Source organism: Apis laboriosa, unplaced genomic scaffold, assembly GCF_014066325.1.
Source record: "Apis laboriosa isolate Shangri-la unplaced genomic scaffold, ASM1406632v1 scaffold5_cov152, whole genome shotgun sequence".
Classification (NCBI taxonomy): domain Eukaryota; kingdom Metazoa; phylum Arthropoda; class Insecta; order Hymenoptera; family Apidae; genus Apis; species Apis laboriosa.
In genome coordinates, this window is record NW_025223857.1 from 398,655 (window position 1) to 420,430 (window position 21,776).

At 35.3% G+C, this 21,776-nt stretch overlaps 2 protein-coding genes and 2 non-coding genes across 7 annotated transcripts; 2 read left to right on the forward strand and 2 right to left on the reverse strand.

The window, feature by feature from the left end:
* Positions 1 to 783: 783 nt before the first annotated feature.
* On the forward strand, positions 784 to 7,623 carry LOC122718312 (serrate RNA effector molecule homolog). 4 transcript variants are annotated; one of them, XM_043943233.1, is made up of 16 exons: positions 784 to 916; positions 1,317 to 1,455; positions 1,577 to 1,843; positions 2,087 to 2,281; positions 3,402 to 3,468; positions 3,566 to 3,813; positions 3,887 to 4,059; positions 4,127 to 4,258; positions 4,343 to 4,587; positions 4,675 to 4,815; positions 4,892 to 5,140; positions 5,221 to 5,391; positions 5,455 to 5,717; positions 5,830 to 6,105; positions 6,247 to 6,369; positions 7,141 to 7,623. In XM_043943233.1, exons 2-16 carry the CDS (start codon positions 1,334 to 1,336, stop codon positions 7,217 to 7,219), a joined length of 2,751 nt encoding a protein of 916 aa, XP_043799168.1. In that variant the 5' UTR covers positions 784 to 916; positions 1,317 to 1,333; the 3' UTR covers positions 7,220 to 7,623. The 4 variants fall into 4 exon arrangements, with proteins under 4 accessions (XP_043799168.1, XP_043799169.1, XP_043799166.1 ...); XM_043943234.1 differs by having other exon boundaries at positions 804 to 916; positions 1,320 to 1,455; XM_043943231.1 differs by lacking the exon at positions 784 to 916 and adding an exon at positions 1,180 to 1,255 and having other exon boundaries at positions 1,320 to 1,455.
* Positions 7,546 to 21,117, reverse strand: LOC122718313. The gene is given in 10 exon segments (XM_043943235.1): positions 7,546 to 7,863; positions 7,922 to 8,069; positions 8,357 to 8,374; positions 8,686 to 8,805; positions 9,070 to 9,197; positions 9,280 to 9,697; positions 11,666 to 11,900; positions 14,131 to 14,498; positions 14,501 to 15,029; positions 20,886 to 21,117. Coding segments are annotated over 9 exon segments (2,061 nt in total). The 5' UTR covers positions 20,886 to 21,117; the 3' UTR covers positions 7,546 to 7,766.
* On the reverse strand, positions 13,573 to 13,734 carry LOC122718334. The gene has a single exon (XR_006347357.1). It is a non-coding gene; the product is annotated as a U1 spliceosomal RNA (small nuclear RNA).
* Positions 17,975 to 18,046, forward strand: Trnaa-ugc. Its single transcript has one exon. It is a non-coding gene; the product is annotated as a tRNA-Ala (tRNA).
* Positions 21,118 to 21,776: the final 659 nt, after the last annotated feature.

A 21,776-nucleotide genomic window follows, 5' to 3' on the forward strand; every position in this document is an offset into this window, starting at 1 on the left:
CCTCACGTTTCTTTTGAAAACGAAGGAAGGATCATGTAAATTAAAGAATGATCCAGACTCGTTTTTTTCGAATTGATGACATTATTCGGCAGCATTATACGCTTGACATTCTCTTCAACAGGATTTTATTTTTCGTCTTCTTTCTGGTTGTTTAACTATTCTGTTGCATTTTCTTGTGGCATAGTTACGAGCAAGAGAGAAAAATCTAGTCACGCAAAATGCGAAACTTATCGCATATAAATCGTGGTGATTTCGATACTCGGACAAATTTCTTATTTTAATTTAAAACCGCGCTAATTTTTCTGTATTGTTATGTTAACTTAAATTTTTCATTATAATAGAGTAATATATATATTTTTATGCATTTTCCAAGAACAATGAAGAAGAAAATCAACGATCATATAATTATTATGGCATGATTGCAGAATTATTTATAGAACGTATTGATACTTAACAGCGTTTCTTTAAATATCGATATCCTGGATGGGAGATTATATCGGAATACGGAAAAATCGTAAACTTTTGATTCTTTAATTCGGTTAAATGATTATGTGATTTATTTATTATTTTTGTAATATTAATTGTATCGAGTTGGATATATTTGTAATATTTAAATTGTGAAAAATATTGTATTAAACAAATTGTATAATAATATATATATTAAATATTTTTTATTTAACTTTTATTATACGAACAAAATAATTAACATAAATTTGCATTAAAGCTTATTTGAATTTCCCGGTTCTCGCGAACGATAGGAAAATCGATTTGCGAGTGTAGTATACTATCGATTGCAACGACCTGACGCCTTACCTCGCTGGAAATGATACTTTGGTGATTGGTGACGCACGGTAACGGGTGACAAAAATCCTCTATGGTGAAGTTTTAATTTCATTCAGCGATATATTTTCAACAAGTAAGTTTTATTATTTCTTTTCAATTTTTTTCGTTCATATATCGTTAAATATATTCCTTTCTAAATATTATTACGCCGTATTTAATAAACAAAATGCAAATTGTTCGTACATTCTAAAAGCAATGTTCGCGCGTTATTCGAATATTTTGTTCGAAAAATTATAAATATTCAATAGCTTTGCAGCAAACACGTTCACATGGAAATTTATATGTACATTTCGAAATAGAGCATGAATAAAGACAACGATTAAAAATGTTCTGCGGGTCACGTGTTGAGAAATGTATGTTCTAATTGCCCACTTAACCCCTTTTCGATGTAGAACGGTTGGACAAAATACTGGTAATATTAATTTATTAATGATTAAAATTTTCTATATGTTATCTGCATCTTGTCTGTTTAGTAGTAAATCCTTTCATTATGGGTGATTCTGACGATGAATACGACAGGAAGAGGAGAGACAAATTTAGGGGAGAAAGAACGGAATCTTATTCGAGAGAAGGACGCCGAGATGACAGGAGAAGAGATGATTGGGTGGATAGGTAATTTCTAATGTATAAGTATTAATAATAATAAACGTTGATACATATATATTAAGAAAAATTTAGTTTAGTTCTTGTGTTCGATAGCCTCTTGTACTTTTAACAATAGTGATTATTTCAGAGAATGGTCCAGTCGGCCTAGACAACGTCCAGATTATAGAGAATATCGGGGAGGTGGAGGTGGAGGACGCGATAGATATAGTCCTGGTAGGTCGCAAGAGATGGCTCCTCCTATGAAAAGGATGAGAGCAGATTGGGATGACCGACCAAGATATGGACATGATTATTATGGAGGTGGAGGAGGTGGTGCAACTTCTTGGGGTCCAGATCATTATCCACCACCCCATCATGGCAATCATCACTATGGAAACCATGGTAACAATAACAGGTTTGTGTTTCTTATGTTATTTCTAATACAGATTTTCTTTTTTTCTTTTCTTTTCCTTTCTTTTTTTTTTTTTTTTGTGAATTTGTTCTTGATTTATAAACAGCATTGTCATGAAAAAAAGAGGTTGTATTGCAACTATGCAAAAGAGGAGTCGATTCACTCCAAGATTATTAGCCCGATTGAGGTAGCACTAAAATTTCAAATTTTTTTGGCTGATTGTTAATTGTTTCATGTTTTGTGCAGTCGAGAAGTAGCCGGTAACTTCAGCAATTCCAATGTTGAAACTCAACCACCAATGATGTCTTTCAAAGCATTTCTTGGAACTCAAGAAGATTCAATTACAGATGAGGAAGCTATTAAGCGATATAATGAATATAAATTGGAATTCAGAAGACAACAATTGAATGAATTCTTCGTTGCACACAAGGATGAAGAATGGTATATTTCATTTTTTTCATTCACTAGATAGATATATATGTTCTTAAAATTAATTCTGATATAACGGAAACGAAGCTCAGTCGTACTTAAATGTGGATATAAAAATAATTAATTTCTACAGTGGCTTTCTCTCTTATTCCCGTTAAAAAAACAAACTTGTAATTGTTGTCTTCGCAAGACGATTGTAATTATTTTTTGCGCGAAAATTGTATCCACTGTAGAAAATAATCTTTTATTCCTAACGAATCCATCGAACTATCTGTTCGGGTATGTATGCTCAGAGTGCATACGTATATTGAACAGAAGGACGTTAAGGGTGTAGTAGCTTTATAATTTTTGCTAAATTGCAGACACAATTTAATCGGTAATTGCAAGCAATATGACCAGCTCTGTCTATCCCTACAGTGTACAGCCAGCAACGCCTTATGTCTTGGGCACAGGTCACCTCGCTCGTTTATTTTTACGTACGATATTTTATGCATTTCGCGTTTCGCGCATCGCAGAAGAATCGAGGTGTTTATTAGGTAGTTAAACAAAAATGCGAGCTGGGCGCGCAAAGCCCAAATATGCTCGCGGTAGGCCGCGTTCTAAACCCGTTTAATTATATTTGACATTACAAAGATATGCTATTGTTGCAATAGATCTCTGAGTCGACGAGAAAACCGAATGCAAGTAAAAATATCAGACTTTACAGGTGAGGCTTCATTCTGTAACTGACAATGTTGACAATAAGATTGATAATATTTAAATAATCGTCTTGAGGAAAAGGATACAATAATACTTAGTTACAAGGAATGATTCGCTCTAGATATGGATGGGATGCGTAACAATTACTACTTACATTATTCAACACCTATCGCGATAAATTTATCACGATTATATAAATACGTTTATAATTGATTAAAAGCACGTTTGTGCTTATATAGATATATATATAAATATATATATTCTCAGTATAAAGTTATATTGAGAAATTAGTAGAACTAACTACTATGTTAATTCCAATGCACTTTTTTTTTTCTGGATAAATGATAAATCCACAAATTGTACGTCTGTTTGCTTTAATTGTAAGATAATTTATTTCAAAATCGATTCAAGTACCATATTCTTTTATTATCAGGTTCAAAATAAAATATCATCCAGAGGAATCAGTGAAGAGAAAAGAGGAACAAGTGGCAGCTTTAAAAGTAAGTAAATAAATTATGGATAAAATGTAAGTTACTTGATAAATTTTTTCTTGATATTGATCGGTATTCTTATATATTTTTTTCTTTTTCTTTATAGAAACGTGTCGAAGTATTTTTGGAAATGCTCGAAGCCGAAGAAATAGATAAAGTTTCCGTAGATGCCGATCAGGCTGATGCTTTACTACATTTATTAGATGCTGTGGTCATTAAATTAGAAGGTGGTACGGATGAAGATTTACAAGTTTTAGACGTAAAACAAATAAATACAATTATAACTAAAGATACAATTAAAGAAAAAGAGGACGTTAAAAGCAAAACTATGAATGATAAGAGAATTGATAATAGGTATGGATTAATGTTTGTAAAAAGGAAAAAGAAGAAAAATATGATAATTTTGATATGATTTTGAATTTTATAGCGATATGAATAAAATAGATGAAGCTTCACGGATAGAGAAAAATTTAAAAAATGGACAAAATACAGTCGCTGAAGATAAAAACATAGAAAAAGATGAAACTTTAACAGAAGAGACTGAAAAAGTAGAAGAAAATACAGAAGAAACAAAAAAAGAAGGAGATTTAGAAAATACAGGTATATCTTTCGTTTATTAAGTAATATATGTTATTATTGGTATATAATTTTCAAGTTTTTTTTATAGATAAAACGGAAGAAAGTACTACTAAAAAAAGGAAACGAACTGATAGTAATAGTAGTAGTAGTAGCAGTAGTAGCAGTAGTAGTTCTTCTGGCAGTGATAGTAATAAACCAGATACACCGAAAACAGAAATTCGTAAGTTTAAATATTATATATTATAATTTTATAAATTATAATTTTCATAAAATTGCCAATTATTTTAATTCGATTTGTTTCTAGATATAACTGAAAAAATGGACGTTAATGATGAAAATACAGATGCACAAGATAGTAAAGAAGATGACCGAGAGACTAAAGGAGATAGTGAACCACAACCGGAAGCTAAAAAAACCGCTATGGAACCAGAAGCAGTGATCGATTTAGCTAGCGAAGATAAAGAAAAAGAACCCAGAGCATTACACAAGACTAGCAGCATTTTTCTTCGTAATTTAGCACCTACAATAACAAAAGCAGAAGTTGAAGCGGTTAGTTATTATATATTATAAATATATATATATATATATATATCATAAATATACAATTAATTATACTAAATAATTTTTATTAAACAGATGTGTAAACGTTTTCCTGGATTTTTACGAGTTGCCATAGCAGATCCTCAACCAGAAAGAAGATGGTTTAGAAGAGGATGGGTATCTTTTGAAAGACAAGTAAACATAAAAGAGATATGCTGGAGTTTAAACAATATTCGAGTATGTTAAAAAAATAATAAAGATACACATGAATAATAAATATAGATTAGAAATTAAAATTTATTAATTTTTACAGTTACGCGATTGTGAACTTGGTGCTATAGTAAATCGAGATCTTTCTCGTCGTATTCGTACAGTAAATGGTATAACGTCTCATAAACAAATAGTCAGACACGATATCAAATTAAGTGCTAAAATCGTACACAATTTGGATAGTAGAGTTGGTTTATGGAACGATGAAAAAAAAGATGATAATTCGCTTAAACAGGACGATGACAATAAAGAAAATAAAAGTATTCAAAATGTACATGAAGTTGAGCAAGCTGTAAGACAGCGATGTAATTTATATGTTTAGTTTAGATTTATAGCATTCTCGTTAAAATATCGTGACATATGTTTTTATAGGCATTTGGATTGTCATCTAAAAATCCCGTATTGAAGAATATAACTGATTATCTAATTGAAGAAGCATCGGCTGAAGAAGAAGAATTATTAGGAATGTCCGGTGATCAAGAAGAAGGTCAATTAGGAGGTGATGGAGATGGTCCTATTGAAAGAGATCCAACGCTTATCAAGGTATTAAAAATACATCAATAACATATATTCGTTTATTATTATTCAAATGCTATTTATTTCTAGGTGTTAGACAGATTAATCCTTTATTTACGAATAGTTCATTCAGTTGATTATTATAATCATTGTGAATATCCAAATGAAGATGAAATGCCAAATAGATGTGGCATAATGCACGTCAGAGGATCTCCTCCTACCGCCAAAGTTACTAGTACTGAGTTATCAGAATATTGTCGTAATTTTGAAAGCAAAATGACAGCATTTTTGCAACCAATTGCGACTTTATCTCAAGAGGAATTTGATAAACTGGGTGCTAAGAATGCCGAAGCGTATCCTTTATTTTTTTTTTCTTATATTGATACATTTTTCTTCTTTTCTTCTATTGTTAGAACTTTTTTCCCTTTCTTTGTTTGTATTGTTTCCTTAATCTTTTTAAATTAGTGAGGTAGAAAAATTCGTGCAAGCCAATACACAAGAGCTATCAAAAGATAAATGGTTGTGTCCGCTTAGTGGGAAAAAATTTAAAGGACCAGATTTCATTCGGAAACATATCTTTAATAAACATGCAGAAAAAGTAGCAGAGGTGAAAGCGGAAGCGGAATATTTCAACAATTATTTAAGAGATCCAAAAAGGCCACAGCTTCCCGAACATCCAGGAAATAAAGCACCTCCAAGAGAGAATTTACGCGAAGGATTTACTCCTTATGGATGTAGCACGTAAATATCAAATACTTTTAAATTATTGTTTCATTGAAACTGATAAAACAAATAAATTTGTTATTTACATCTTTTATATTTCATAATAATATCTAATTATTATAATAGTCAATAATAAATAAAATGATTCTGTTTCTAAAGATTTGGAAGCTATGGTAGTGGTTACGGTGGTAGCAGAGGAGGATATGGATCAAGTTATGGTGCAGGATTCGGTGGAGGGTTTGGAATGCCACGTTCCAATCGCGGTGGTTTCAACAGAGGACGGTAAGATATTCTATATTGTTTTATCGTGTAATTTATTGACTTTTTCAAATCAGTTTAGAATACGATGAAAAACAATAGAATTATGAACGAGTAAATATTTTTTTTCCAAAAATCGATCAGGATCGGTTTTTTTAAATTCTTTTTCGATGTATTGAAAATCGTGGTGATACGCTGTTTTACAGGGCTGCACCAGAATCGATTTCGAGGCCTATTGTTAGTTGTTAATTTCGACTATCTAGATATGGACATATTCTAAGTTTTGTCAAGTATTGATCGAATATTTATTTGAATTTTTTATACGTAAATAATAATAATAAAACAAATTCTATTCAATATACAGTATTCTGTTGCTAGCAGATTTTGATTATGTAACACGTAATATTATCAACTGTCCAATGAACGCAATGTGTTACAAAATCAGCACATTTTTGTCTTTTTTGATATGGAATAATTTTGATAACTCATATATGATATCATATTCTATATTTTAGTAAAAACAATTTCTCATATAATGTTCTTTAATGAAAAAAAAGACAGAATCGGAAAATAGAATCTTATAGAGAAATAGCAAATAAAATTTTTTTTAATATTTGTACTGTATATGTGCTTTTATTTTATATTCCATATTTCCGTTCGTATTCTATGTCCAATTGATCGTACATTATAGATTATTTTTAATTATTTTAGAACTAATATTTACACATAGTTATTTTTTACAATAAGTATTTTAAAAAAAAAGTAAAATTTATTAATTTTTATTAAATATTACAGTGGCGGAGGAGCAGATTTTCGACCTGTCATTCATTATCGGGATCTTGATGCACCAAGAGAACCAGATGAATTTCTTTAAATAGCATTAAAAAACAAAAGATTGAAGGAGGATTAAAAGGATTAAAAGGAACGAATTGGTAAAAGCAATACGAAGGTCTGTGTATTAGATGTATCTGTATATAACAAATCGTAGAATCATATACATACATATTATAAGACTTTATACAAATGTCTGCAGTCACTTGTATACAAAAATATATCTACGTATTCTAATGTGTGTACAAATTGACGCACTAGTAGAAAAATGCACATTAAGAATAAAGATCTCCTATTTAGTAAATAAATATTATAATATTTGCAATATACATGAAAATAATGTTTCGTCGAAATAATGGGTAAGATAAATAGATTGCAGTAAAAATGTATTTGTAATCTATCATATGATACAATAATAAAATATATTGTTTCCTAATTACACTCTAATGTTACGTATTTTATTCGTGAAATGTTTATTCCGTACCATTGCACGTTTATACAGTTATGTACAACGTTTAATTACATTAATCCGTAACAAAAATACTGTAACGCAATGTAAAAAAATATCTTCAATCAGATATTACGTAAAATTAAGAGAATCGATCCTTGCAATGCCTCTCATCGCTTCCATCACCGCAATCATCGATCCCGTTGCACTTCATTCCTTTCGTAATGCATCTATTGTTTCTGTGCGAAAACGAATGGCATCAGGCACTTATTAATTAATCGATTATCATCAACTTACTGGCATGTGAATTCGTGTTTATTGCATCGTCCTTGGCATCCATGAGGTTCGTCAGATCCATCGAGACAATCTGGTAGGCTATCGCAGAAGCGAGCTTTTGATATGCACTGTCCATTGCTGCACGTGAACTCGTTTTCCGAGGGACACGCTGGTATGAAAAGAAACGTTGTTGCAAACGTGTTACGCGACTATGAGTTAATATACACATAAGCAGATTTGCATTCTTTCAGAAGCATGGCAAGCTACGATATTTAAATTCGTATCGTTCGAGAGTTCAAATAAAATAAAAATTTGTTATATTGAAAAGAATAGTAAAAACATTTTTTTGCTCGTCGAAAAAAGCGTGCAATGCGTTTAGCGACAATTATTAGGCAGGCGTGTTTCGTATGAAGCGAAAATTGAATGTATATATCAAATAAACGAGTATGTACTCACACCCACCGAGATTATGACCTACGAAGAAGAACAGAAAAAAAATTTAACCCAGAAAGAAAAAGAAAACCAGTGAGAGAGAAATGTGTGTGAAAAAAAAGATAAATAAAGAAACTGTATTGCCGACGATATACGAATAACTCGACGGTCGACGAACTATATAGTTAGTATAATCTCGGAGAAAATCAAGTCCTACGATTATCCAATGAATCGCGTGAGAAAAAATATATACGTAAGTTGGTAATTACTTTAATTTTGACAAGTCGATAATCCGCAAACCAACGGCATACGTTTCTCGTGAATACAACAACAAGTAGTTACGCATATCTTACCTAGAGTACAATTAATCTCGTCGGCTGCGTCCCAGCAATCTATCTTGCCGTCACATCTTCTTTCCAATGGAAGACAGGAAGTCTCGTTACCACATTGAAAATGTGTCTGCAAATCGCAATCTGCAAGAGGAGACAATTATCATTCTCATATGTTTATCTCTCTACGATCACGAAAATCTAAATTCGTGCATTCCTCTGATGTTTTAAAACCAAATGTATAATATGCGTTGCTGACTTTTTACCGTCGAATTATTATTATTATATTGTAACAAACCAATAAAGAGTGAAACCTCACAAAGCCTGGCAAAGTATCTGCAAATCCGATCACGGAAAAAAAGTCGTGAGTCGCGAAAAACTGGGCTAATGCTATATGCTTGTACATACCGCAATTGTATTCGTCTGAATGATCATAGCAATTCATGTGTCCATCGCAATGTTTCTCGAGAGGGATGCATAACGTATTTAGACAAGCCCATTCGTTGTCCAGGCAATAATGTTCCATTTCAACGCATCTTTAAAAACGGAAAAACGTTAAATTAGCAAGGCAAAACGAATTCGAATTACAATTGTTTTACAGATATGCGAGATGCTTACCTAAAAGCATCGGTATCAAGACGATGACATTTTTGTTTGTTGATAAGACAGAAACCGGCACATCCGGTTGGATCTTTGGGATCGTTGGGTATCCTGCAAATCGGTACTTCCTCGTCGACAAGAGCAACGCAAACCTCTTTTGGCAAGCAATCGTCGCAGTATCTGGTGGAATTGAGATTCGATTCGATAGGGCTCGTAACTTCCGTTTCCGCTTCCGATGTTGGTCGAGTATGGCTCTCCGGAAATGACGAGTTACTGTTTAAAAGAATACTTGGGCTGGTGGCAGGTGAGAATTGCGATGATTTCGTTGATGACGTCGTGGTCGTTGTTTCATTCTGTTGTTCGGTGTTATTACTCGACGACGAGTTATTAGTCGAAGATTTCAGGTACTGTTGAATTACCTGCAACTTTTCCGGTTCTGTAACAAATCGTTTCCATGTTACAACGATTACGAGTAATATGATTGAACGAAAGCAAAGACAAATATCACTTTCAATAATCGAAAAAATCTAACGTCGTTTATCAGTTAATTAGAAAACGTATCTATCTTTTATATATATCTAAATATACCATAAATGAAATTCTCTTAATGCAATTTTTAATATACGTATATTTTTATCAAACTTGTATATATTTATATGGTTGATATTATATGCTTGTCTAGATATGTATGTATGTATATTTGTGACGTATGTACGTTTGTAGATGTACATGAATACAGGGTATCTCACCATTATTATCTTAATTTATGTCACTGTCATTATCCTCAGCGAAAATTATTTCAAGAATGCACAACGTGATACAATTATTTTGTTGTAGATGAACACATCAAATTATACGTTATTTGATATATTATTAAACGCAACACTTTCTTTTCTCCTTTTTTTCCAAATTCCCTTTCCTAGTTTTTCTCACACTTTTCCGAATTTCTTGCTTCGAAATATTTACATACAAATTCATTCACATTCATTTCTCAAACAAATATTTTTGAATCTCATAAAAATGAGCGTCGCGTTTCTTTCTTTAATTCTTGCATCTGTCGATGGGAATACATTTTTATTTATAAATTAAATAGCAACCGAAAAATTTTGAGGATCAGCGCCATCTCGCGTTTGGATCACCGAAGCTTCGACTTGTTAGTAGAAAAGCAGAATATGCAAGGAGGTATTCGATAGACAAAGAGAGCAACATCGTGCGAGAAGGATAGAAAAAACGTGCCACTATTTTTGGTTATGCGACTCCTAATATTTTTCTAATATAATTACGCAATATTGAAAATTAATTAATTGCTCCTTTGTTGCTAAAAATATCTGCACTTTTGTACTCGCATTTTGAAGCTGGAACCTTAAACAAGTTTCTTGTATAAGTTTTAACGCGAAATTCTTTCTAATTAATTATTTATTAATAATTAATACGTCAATATGGCGACTGACGCGATCGACGCTCGATGCATTTTTCGCTAATTTCTCATTGTTACGAAATTTATTTCCAAATAAAAATGTATGCATTTGAAACGTTACATCTTCCTCTACATTCCCATATAATTTTTATTCATAATTTCGTTGTTATTTGAATGAATAAATTTATTGTTTATTACTATGTTAGAGAATGGAATCATTACGATCCCGACATTCTCCGTAATAATCATTAATAAATAATTAATTAGAAAGAATTTCGCATTAAAATTTACACGAGAAACTTGTGTAAGGTTTCATCTTTAAGATGCGAGTATAAAAGTGCATAAATTTTTCGTAACAAATGAATAATTAATTGATTCTCGAAGTTGCGTAATTATATCATATAAAAATATTAGGAGCTGCATAACCAAAAATAGTGGCACGCTTTTTTTCATCCTTCTCGCACAATATTGCTCTCATTGTCTGTCGAATACCTCCTTGCACATTCTGCTTTTCTATTAACAAATTGGAGCTTCCAGCGTCCAAACGCGAGATGGCGTTGATTCTCAAAACTTTTTAATCGCTATCTACTTTATCGGCGATATGTACATCTTTATACATTATATATCCCGTATATGCATAGCTTTACATCAACGATACGTATATTATGTTATACATAAAAGAAAATACACGAGCATTCATTTAACAGAGATGCAAGGATTAAAATATAGTTTCATTCACTAAACATGCGTAAATATTTAAAAAATATAAATATAATAAGGATATAAAACATGTAAATACAAAATAATATATAATATTAAAATGTAAATTTGTACACTTTTATACTTGCATGCATATGCACTTTTAAATGCATATAAATATCAAATTTTAGAAACTTTTTTCTAAAATTCTCGGATATTGAAGGAATTCAATCGCACATATGATTTTACATTTCTTTAACACAAGTTTATCGTGAGTGTACCACTTACCAAGAGCAATATACAGAGCGACAGCACCGACGCCCAAAAGCAACACGATTAACAGAACGAGGGATCTGGTGCATTTGGAAGCCTCGAGAGGATGCTCCAGATGCAGGGTCCAACCGTGTCTGTGCTTTCGAAGTCTGGCCGGATGCGGAGGTGGTTCTCTTCTGACACAGCGTCGTAAGTTAATGCGATTTTGGGAGGACGGGGTGTGCGTTCGAGCCGGGAGGGAGTAAGCCCTCTGAAAAAAAAAAAGAAAAATATCGTATTATTTCGACCGCTCGTAAATTCGTAAAACGACAGAAGACGACATTGTCAGCCACGCGTGTAACGAATAGATTCGCGATTTACCTGAAGCTCAGCCATTGACACTGCATTCTCCTCGCATCGGCGATATAGTTATAGTCATTAGATGCTCAACAATTGCTTATTTATTATCGATGACGTATCCGAAAAGTAAACAGAGGCGCGGCAAAAAAGCTAGATATAGAACATTGCCAATTTTTCTCTTGGGAAAAAGGCGAGGAAACACGGATTAAAATTTTAAATAAACAACTTTCTCCGAGTATCGTTTTTTATCTCGTTTTTATATCGTTTTTTATATCGTTTTATGTAATCTTCGAAGCGTTAAATATAGTAACGACGTCAGAGATTGTCAGAGAATGGTGTTAAAAATTATGTGCTTTTTTTTTTTATAGAACGGAAACGGAAAATAAATTACGACGACTGAAAAACTGTTAGGAACGTGTGCGGATGGATCGTGGCTTCCGAGGTAATGGTCCGCGTTCAACTGACCGTTCTCTCCGTAATATTCCGTATGCGACACCTTATTCGACGCTTTGTTTCAAAGCACCGACGAAATCTGCACGATCGATGCTCGATCGTTAAATAATGAAACAGATTTGAAGCGAGTTCTTTTAATAAGATTTTTAAAATTTTCTTTGGCAAAGCTCGTACGCGTTACGGAAGAGACGCGTGTGTGTACGACGGCGTGGCGCGTCGCCGGCCGACGATCATCGCGTCTGGCTATAGATAGACGTTTTCTACTTCCGTTCCGTTTTGTTCGTTTAGGGCGGACAAGTGCCAGACACGGCAAGTGCGCTCAAAATCGACTCTCTCCTCTCGTCGAGAAAATAATCATCGACAGGTCAAATTTCTCGGATATTTATATATCTGGCAATCATATCTATATCTCTAACTTAATCGTTTTAATACCTTTTTCTCAATTCTACGCGTCATTCTAATAATTATCAATGAAATCTATAGTTGTAACTGAAATAAGAAGAAAAGAAATACGATACGATGTTCGAGTCGCGAAATCGATACTGTAAACAACTGAGAATATTCTTTCGAATGATACACGACTGTTTAGAATACAAATGAAGTGGAAAAAAGATTTGGTCGGCTTCACACGAAGCCTGTTCAACCACGATGAATCGTAAAAATTGTTATGCTGTTACGAATTATTATAGGTATACCTTGATGAGTTACCTTGATGAGTTACCTTGATGACTCATAATTTTAATGCGAAAGGAATGATAAGTGGAGAGATTATATCTCAAATTGATAGATCAAAAGAGGAATTAATTATTTTCATCGCGAACATCATTTATATTTTGTAAATGGAAATTTATTGTTATAATATACGGATTTTATCTTTTCGAAAGTCTACTTTATTCTTATTTTATTTTTTAAATAACGATCTTGTATTTATAATATATATCTCTTTTTTTAAACTATTTGTAATTTGATTTATGTTTCAAAATTATTATTTATTCGTTCTTTCACATAAAAGAATAGCAAGAAAATATTACGAGAAAATTGATTGGGAAAATACGAGATGTCGTGAATGTTAGGAAGATTAAAACGAAATCATGACCTAAATGATAATTATGCTTTTAATATTCTTATGTCCGGGACAGCGCGAACGCAGTCCCGACTATCAAAAATTATACGCCCGAGATACCCACATTAGGGGTATTCGCAAGGGTCAGCCTAACCGTAGTGCAATGGAAAAGCCTCGCCCTGGAGGAACCGCCTTCTTGATCACGGTAACCTCTGCGCCAGGTAAGTATGCTTTGCTCCCCTTCGAGTCACGACTTATCCTATCCATTGACCGATATCACCAGCGAGAAACTCGTACTTCTCGTCGCCATCTAGCGGATAATCGGGTACTACACCACTTATCGAAATGATGGTTCCCAACCTGCTCTCGTATCTTCGACAGTGGATCCCAATCTATAACCTATCTACTAGTACAACGAAAAATCGATATCTCGCACAAATCGAGGCAAGTTTGAAAAATGTAATCTAAACAATCGATGGCTGAAAAACATTTGTGATTTTATCTCGGCCGTGTTTTTTTACGTAAGTACACGCGAATATACTTATACAGTTTATTCTTCCAGAACGAAAAAATCATTTTTTATCGAATAACAAACAATTTCGAAAAGGAATTTTGAAACACTTACCTGAAATGTACCATGTTGTTTAACATCCGTGCAGAATATCGATGCCCCCTTAGTATACCAACGTTCTTGAGAATATATGGAATTCACTCTCAAACTTAACCGACTTTTCTCTGATCTGATCAGAGCGTTGTTGTCTTCGTTAATCACCGTGGGTTTGGCAAGATTCGTGCAACCATCCTTTCTTTCGATCAAATTTACCGGTGATCCTTTTCCGATTTTCTCGGATATCGTGAACACAGAGGACGAATCGTTACCCGTTAACTCGTTCGCGTTGCCGTTCGGCGAACAAGCAGGCAGCATAGCGAAATTGCACGGATCGAGGATAGTTTGCGGATCATTGGATACTTGCAAACGTTGCTGTTGCTCTTTCTCACAACGGTTTCGTTTTCTCTTTCGCCGACTTGGCGCTGTTCGCCATCGATGAACGCGGCAACTTTGCTTCTACAATGCTTGCAGTCTTTCTTCCTGCGCCTTCTGTTCGGACGTCTAGAGTCTGTTTGGAGAGCGGTCGACCGTGCTCGAGACGAGAGAGCATCGTCGACGAAGGTATTCCACGCGACATCCGTATCCTCTCGACACCCGTTGTTCCTCTTCCGATTCGTCACGCGGACAGAAGAGCTGGTGCCGGTAGATGGATCAAGGCCTGCACTCCGCCGAAACGGAAGCGTCGAGTTGCGCTCGAAGACACCGGCGATCTCTTCTCGCCTGTCCAACGATCTCGTCGACGTGCCGCGATCTCCCGACACGAAATATCGTTGAGCACGATTTTCGTTCGAAAGTCGAGATGGCGTATGCGTCGAGATATCCTCCGCGCCAGGCAAAATATCCTCGTACACGTGGGTATCCGCGTTCGAAATCTCTCGTGATTGCTGTTCTTCCTCGAAACCTTGATTCTCCATCTACGTTCGAGAAAAGAGAAGAGCACACAGTTAGAACGAAACGAATGATTTATGATTTTTTGACGTTCGATCGATCGCTTTATATTAATTATCGTTAATATTCTCGACGATCGTCAATTAGTCAATTAGAGTTTTTTTCTCTCGAGGAAACGAAACAACAACGATTCATTTATCGATTCCTCTATCGAATGTGGGTAGAGGAAACGTTAGAGATTCTCACGACAACCGATTCGACCTTCTTTGTAACCGTTAAATTAATGGATATCGCAACCAACTATATACTATCTACTATTATATCTCTCGGTATTTCATCGATCAAGGACTTAATAATTATCGAGCGATCATTTTCGAATTCAAACGTTTTTCTCTTCGAACGAAATAATTCGAAATTCGTTCTCTCGATCATCGATTCATCGATCGATCGATTCATTCATTTCAGAAAAAAAAAAAAATTAATACCCACAATTGCATGGTGGAGAGTTGGAACGAAGGAGCGATACGTTCGGGAGGGGGTATTACAATTAACGGATCGGCAATCTTTGTGGAGCTAAGTAAATAGCGCGAGGGACCCGTAAATTGAACGGCGAAAAAGAGTGGCGCGGAGAAAAGAGAGTTGCGACGAAGCGAGGGAGAGCGGAATTAAACGTCTCGTTGGGGAGCATCCCGACGATTGTCGCAATTATCGCGACTTGACTCTCCGATTGATCCCGTCAAAAGCCTCTGACGTCATCGACCTCGTAGATTTTTCGGTGGATTCTTATATCTAGTTCGCGATCCGACGCCTTTTCCAATTTTCGAAGCGAAATCGAAATCGTTTAACCAAATCTTGCGAGAAAATAAAATCGACGCGGTTAATCTCCGGCTTTCTTATTAGAAACGGAATCGAAGACCCAGAAATTAATTCCGCGCTCTCTATCGGTTCTGAGTCAACCACGCGCACGGTGACGCATTCCACGCGATTTCTAAAAGGATTGCGTACACAACGAACGCGTTGCTTCTTGCTCGTTGAAACCACTCGTCGAATGGAAAGACGGAAAAAATGTCGAACGTGCGCTGAACGTGAAAAGGATGACTCGATGTGGCAACGATGTGTGAAATCACGCGGAACCGGATTTAAAAAGTAAGCAGGAAAAATACGTTGAACGTTTTTCTTACGAACACTTTTCGATCGCTATCGATCTTCGTTCAAACGATACGACTCGCGTTAGTAAGGTAAGTAAACGAAGGGGTCCCAATGAAGAGAAAGAGGAATGAGAGGAAAAGGAGCAAAGGCGTGAATCGGTCAGTCGAGCCGATGGCTAATTAGTTCTCGTCCACGCTTCTAAGGCTGCCCTCTCTTCTTACGTTGCACTGTTGTTCCGTCCATCGTGCGCTCAATTAGAGGTTAACCAATTAACGAACGCACCGTTCCGCAAAGGGCTCGGCGCAGCTGGCGCCTAACCTCTTTGGCCTACGCTTCACTTCCTTCCGTTCACGATCAACCATACCAATTCCATCGAATAATTTTTCCAAAAGTTAAAAAGATCGAGAACATGCTTATATTCCTTCGATCATTCGGTACCGTAATTGGTCCGCTGATTGAACGATTTCGATTGGATGATTTCGAATAAAAGCGCACGAGGCCGCACGTGTAGAGGGCGACCGTTTCAACAATTAGTCACGTTGCGACACGACTCGCCGCTTCAAGAGCTCTCAAAACTCTGTTCCATCCACTATATTTTCGAATTTAGATCGAAGAAATTCCTTGAGAAATATCGCGAACGGAATATCGGAATACAGTTTGGAAGAGTGGCAATAGGTTCGGTAGCACGTGTCGCGCCATATGTCGACGCACGCGTTCGGGCAGTGTTCACAACTCGTTTCGAATACGAGTGAAATGATATTTGGAACGAATTACTGGCATGCATCGTTGCCTTGGATCGTTAACAGCCGCCGAGCTGTTTCGCGATTAAACGCCACCGGCTAATTGTGACTAGTTTAGCGTAGTTAGTGGTGATCGATTATTAATTCCGGAATATTCGACTTAAATTCTTGTTCGACGTCAGTTGCCTCATCGAATCTATAATCTAACGTGAGTTTTCCCTACGAAGAAATTGATATCGTGTATTTAATAATCGATTGAAAGTGAAATAAACGAAAGAGATTATGAATAATATTTAATCATGATTGTATACGAAATAATGAAAAAAGAAAGGTTCGTATTCATTGAAATTATTACATACTCGGTAGATTCTGCGAGAACGATGATTCCTCCTCGTTGTTGTTCCATTCTCGTGCATAGTGATATCGAGGAAACAACAATGGCGCATTATACGAGAGCGTGGTCGAGAAGCAGGCCACGATTTTTCGAGAAGGGATCGCGATTACGACATTCTTCCCGTTTACCCGGCTCCAGATCGGGACCATTAATTCTGCGTTTCGTAGCTCGCTTATTATCCTGCCTACCTTCATATTTGCTTTGCTTTAATTCGTGAACATCGATATCGAACGACCAGCTAGAACAACGTCCCTTTTTCTCAATCATGTATCTGGTGGAAGTAGCACATAACAACGGGAAACGAAGAGAAAAAGTGGAATGAAGAAAAATCTAGTCTATAGTTTGCGTGGGAAATGCGAAAACGTTGGTGAAAATGCGCGACAGTTAACGATCGTAGAAAAACGAGCGAGTCGATGTTAAAGCGTTCGATAACAACGCATTCGTTACAGTTGCGATATCCTGCCTGAGGAAAACTGGAACGTTACCTATGTAACGTTAATGAATAGAAATTCTTACGCACGGATTTCATTTTTTTTCATCCTACTGTACTTTATCTCTTTTTTTCAAGGAAATTGGAAAATTTATTTTCCACGTTGTTTTTCTAATTGCAACATAAATTTAGTTGAGAAAGAAAGTGAATTCGATAAAAGGCCAAGCTTCTTCTATCTTAATGACGCTTTCGTCCGAAGGGGATGTAGCTCAGTGGTAGAGCGTTCGCTTTGCATGTGAAAGGCCCCGGGTTCGATCCCCGGCATCTCCAAACTTTTTTTCTCATCTCATCGATTGTTTTTATTCGACTATATATACATATTGCCTTTTCCCCTTGATTCGATCGTATCTCTGTAACGAATTGAAAATATAAAGTTCAAAGATGTCGATTTATCCGAAATAGATTCTAATTTAATAAGTCGTACCGATTAACGATTATTTTTATTTAACAAAATTAAGAATCTGTACTCGACAAAAACGATTTATTCGAGATAAAAAAAAAACAATGGGCATTCGAATGTAATAATTGGAGGCTTGGTTTATTATGCTCCTAATAAGAGCGATATATCGCGTCGATTATCCGCTAAGTATAGGGTCGAATGCTAAGGGTTATTGGCAGTGAGCATCGGCCGATGACTACACGTCACTGGCATGCACACAGTCGTAATTCATACAGTCGGCTATAATAGCTAGCTCTGGATCTCTGTACCCATACACAACTATGCCCCTTGTCTCCTTTCTTCTTCGTTGGCCCCCTTTGCCACGAGCAACACAAATAAATCATGAAATTCATTGCTGACCATTTCTCCAACAAATCTTTACGGAATCACTTTGCGTCAGACTTAATTCGTCTCGTACGAAATTCGCTCGTACCAAGGATAATTGACTGATTAACGCGTGAAATCATCAACGACTCGATCGTTCTGTATTAAACTTGACTATTAATCAACGTGATTCGATAACGTAACAAGCGGATTGGAATTATTTTGGCGCAACGAGATGCTTAGTAGCGATTAAACAAGTGTATCTCAATATAAGATCTCGCTATCATTGAGAAGTTAGCTTACTTTTCATGAATTTTATGTGAAAAATAATAATAACGAATAAAAAGGAGAGATTAAGAATATATAAAGCAAATTTCGAAGAAGATTCGGAACGTTTCGCCGAGTAGCAACCTCAAGCTCTTTCGATCGTAGCCAAAGATATAAATACCCCGCGTGTACGAACTGTAGTCGAATTGACCGCACAGAGTCAGTAGTATCGCTTCTTCCGTGCCGTCCATTTTCATTTTTCCCCACCACTAATTGTAATCGAGAAGTTCGAACGGAATATTTCGTCGACGAGCGACATCTATATATATATATCTCTGGAAGAGAAGAATTCGTAAGAGAACAAAATTCCCTCGAGTTTTTCACTCATCGTTAAGAGAAGGATTCTTAACGCTAATGGCCAATAGGTTTGAGAATGTCGAGCGTGTAGAGCGGTGAGGAAAGAGAAAACGAAGGGAAGAGAAAGAGAGACGACTAACCGACAATGGGACGAAAGAAAATGTTCCGGTTGGCCGCGCTTCGCTAACCGAGGGTCACGCGTTCGCTTTTATTTACACCTGGCACATACGCATACATGGCGCCCACGCAACGCTGACTCGTGCACCGACTATGCCTGCACCCTGTTCCCCCAATTTTTCCTTCTCTAAACAGATCTCGACCGCCGTTATCCGAATCGAGATTCGATAACACGGCTAGATGAACTTTCAACCGAGTTATAATCGCAAACGGTTACAACCGACGGGATATAAATAGAATGGCGTGAGTGAGCCAAATCCAGGAAAAGTTGGTGGTCGTGATACTACCGGCTCCCGTCGTGATGATGCTTTCGCGACACTTTCTTCGTTCTTCCGTTCCTTTCCTTTCCGAGAAACTGTTTGCTAAATCTTTCGATGTTCTAAATACATATCTCTGTGACCTCTTAATTCGAGTTGACTCGCGTGAATTTCCAAAGAGAGATTAACGAGGAATGTTAACGAGGCGTTCAGGGTAACAGAGTGTACGGTGCTCGGCTTCATGCACTCGAACCACTCGAGTGTATATATATATATATATATATATATACACACGTCGTTTTCAACAATGAAGGAACTTCTTTGTTCGAAAAGAAGACCGCGAACTTGTTGACGATCGCCGTCAAGTCCGATCCTTGACTGTGACAAAAGGTAACTGTAATTTGTTATCGTAGTGTGACGATCGATATCCTTGTGAATAGCAAAGCGTGATACAAATCGCGATTTGGATCCAATTTTTTTATCGGTCAAACAGTGAAACTAACGAAAGATTAGGCGATCTACAATTCGTTCTTGTAGATTGAATAAATACGATAACGTTCTTTCTATTAATTGATGTTTGTATTTGTTACGATAAAATCGAATCGCGAATGCAAGGAACGAGAGGAAAGAATGAAACGCGGGAAACTCGATCGTATATGTCTGCTCGAAGTACTAGCGCGAGACGAAATAAATTTTTCCGTTGTTATACAATACTATACGCGAATGCGCATACAATATGCATAAGACGCGCTACTTTGCAAACTGTCGTATACACAACGGGGAAAAATAATCGTTCGTCAGAGCAACATACCGGATAAAATATAAAATTACTAAATGATTTAGCAATATTAAATAACTCTCCTATTTTTTAAAGGATAATGAACTCATTTATAAAGAATGAAAAAAAAAAAGAAACAATATTTAAATGTAAATAATTTTCCTTTAAACGATTCTTTTCAAATATCAGAAATTCCTATAGTCATATTATTTCCCGGAAGTAGAACGAGATTAACATTTCGAGCAAAATACTAATTGACAACATTCTAGCAAATGAATAAAATGACAGAATATGATTATTTGATGTTTCGATGTCAGCAATATTCGTTTCATTATATATATTCTGCCATTTAACACTGCGACATACACATACGTTAAATTTTTGAAAAATAAAATTATTAAAAAACTATTAAAAAATAAACTAAAAAAAAAATAAAAAAATTATTAAAAAATGAATGTTATAAAACTGAATTTATTAATGTAAAAATATATAAATATATATATTACTCACCTTTGGTATGTTATAACAATCTCATGTTTTCCGTAAAATAAATAAAGACGAAACAACTGTTTTCAAAAAGGTTCAAATTTTTTTACTTGCCGATAGATCATTAATTCTTTGATCATCGTTATTGTTTATTTCTATAAAACGTCACATGTTGATCCCGCGCGCCGTTCTTTACTCCGGCAACGTGTATCCGTACTCGATGCGCACTTATCACGCATCGATGTTTACGCACCGAATGCCGCGCGCACTGTGAATGACGCGCGGCAAGATATACCGTGCCGGTCTGGTCTGGCACAGTTGTCAAGTACACAATTCATAGCAACCAATCATGAAACATCTATATATTTAGTCAGCCAATCGTATTTATACAATCTTTTACACGTGACAGTCTTACCGACTGTTGTATAATTCTTATATCGATATTTTAAAAATGTACCGCCAAATTATTGAATTTCTTTTTCAACGAAAAACTAATTTTTTTCTTTATATATTGTATATAAATTTTGACAATCTATTTTCTGTGTAAAATTTTATTGTGGAAATTTAAAATTGAATAAAACTGTTTCCATTTTCCGAATATTTAATATAAAATTAAAATTATGAAATTTTTTAATTGTCAAAAAATTTATATAAATTTCAAAATTATGGGTTACCGATTGGTGGTACGTATTTGTCAACATCGTATTGTACCATTAGAAATGAATTTTCATAGTTTGCACATTTCGTAACAGAAAATAATGGATTTCTCTAAACAAAAAATATACATATATCGAAATAATAAACGATGCAAGAATCGTAAAGCGCAAGACACAAAAATTTAAATTAGAACATGAAAGAAGAAAGCTATTGGTAGATATGTAATAAAGAAAATCGAACTATATAAGGTGGCGCGGT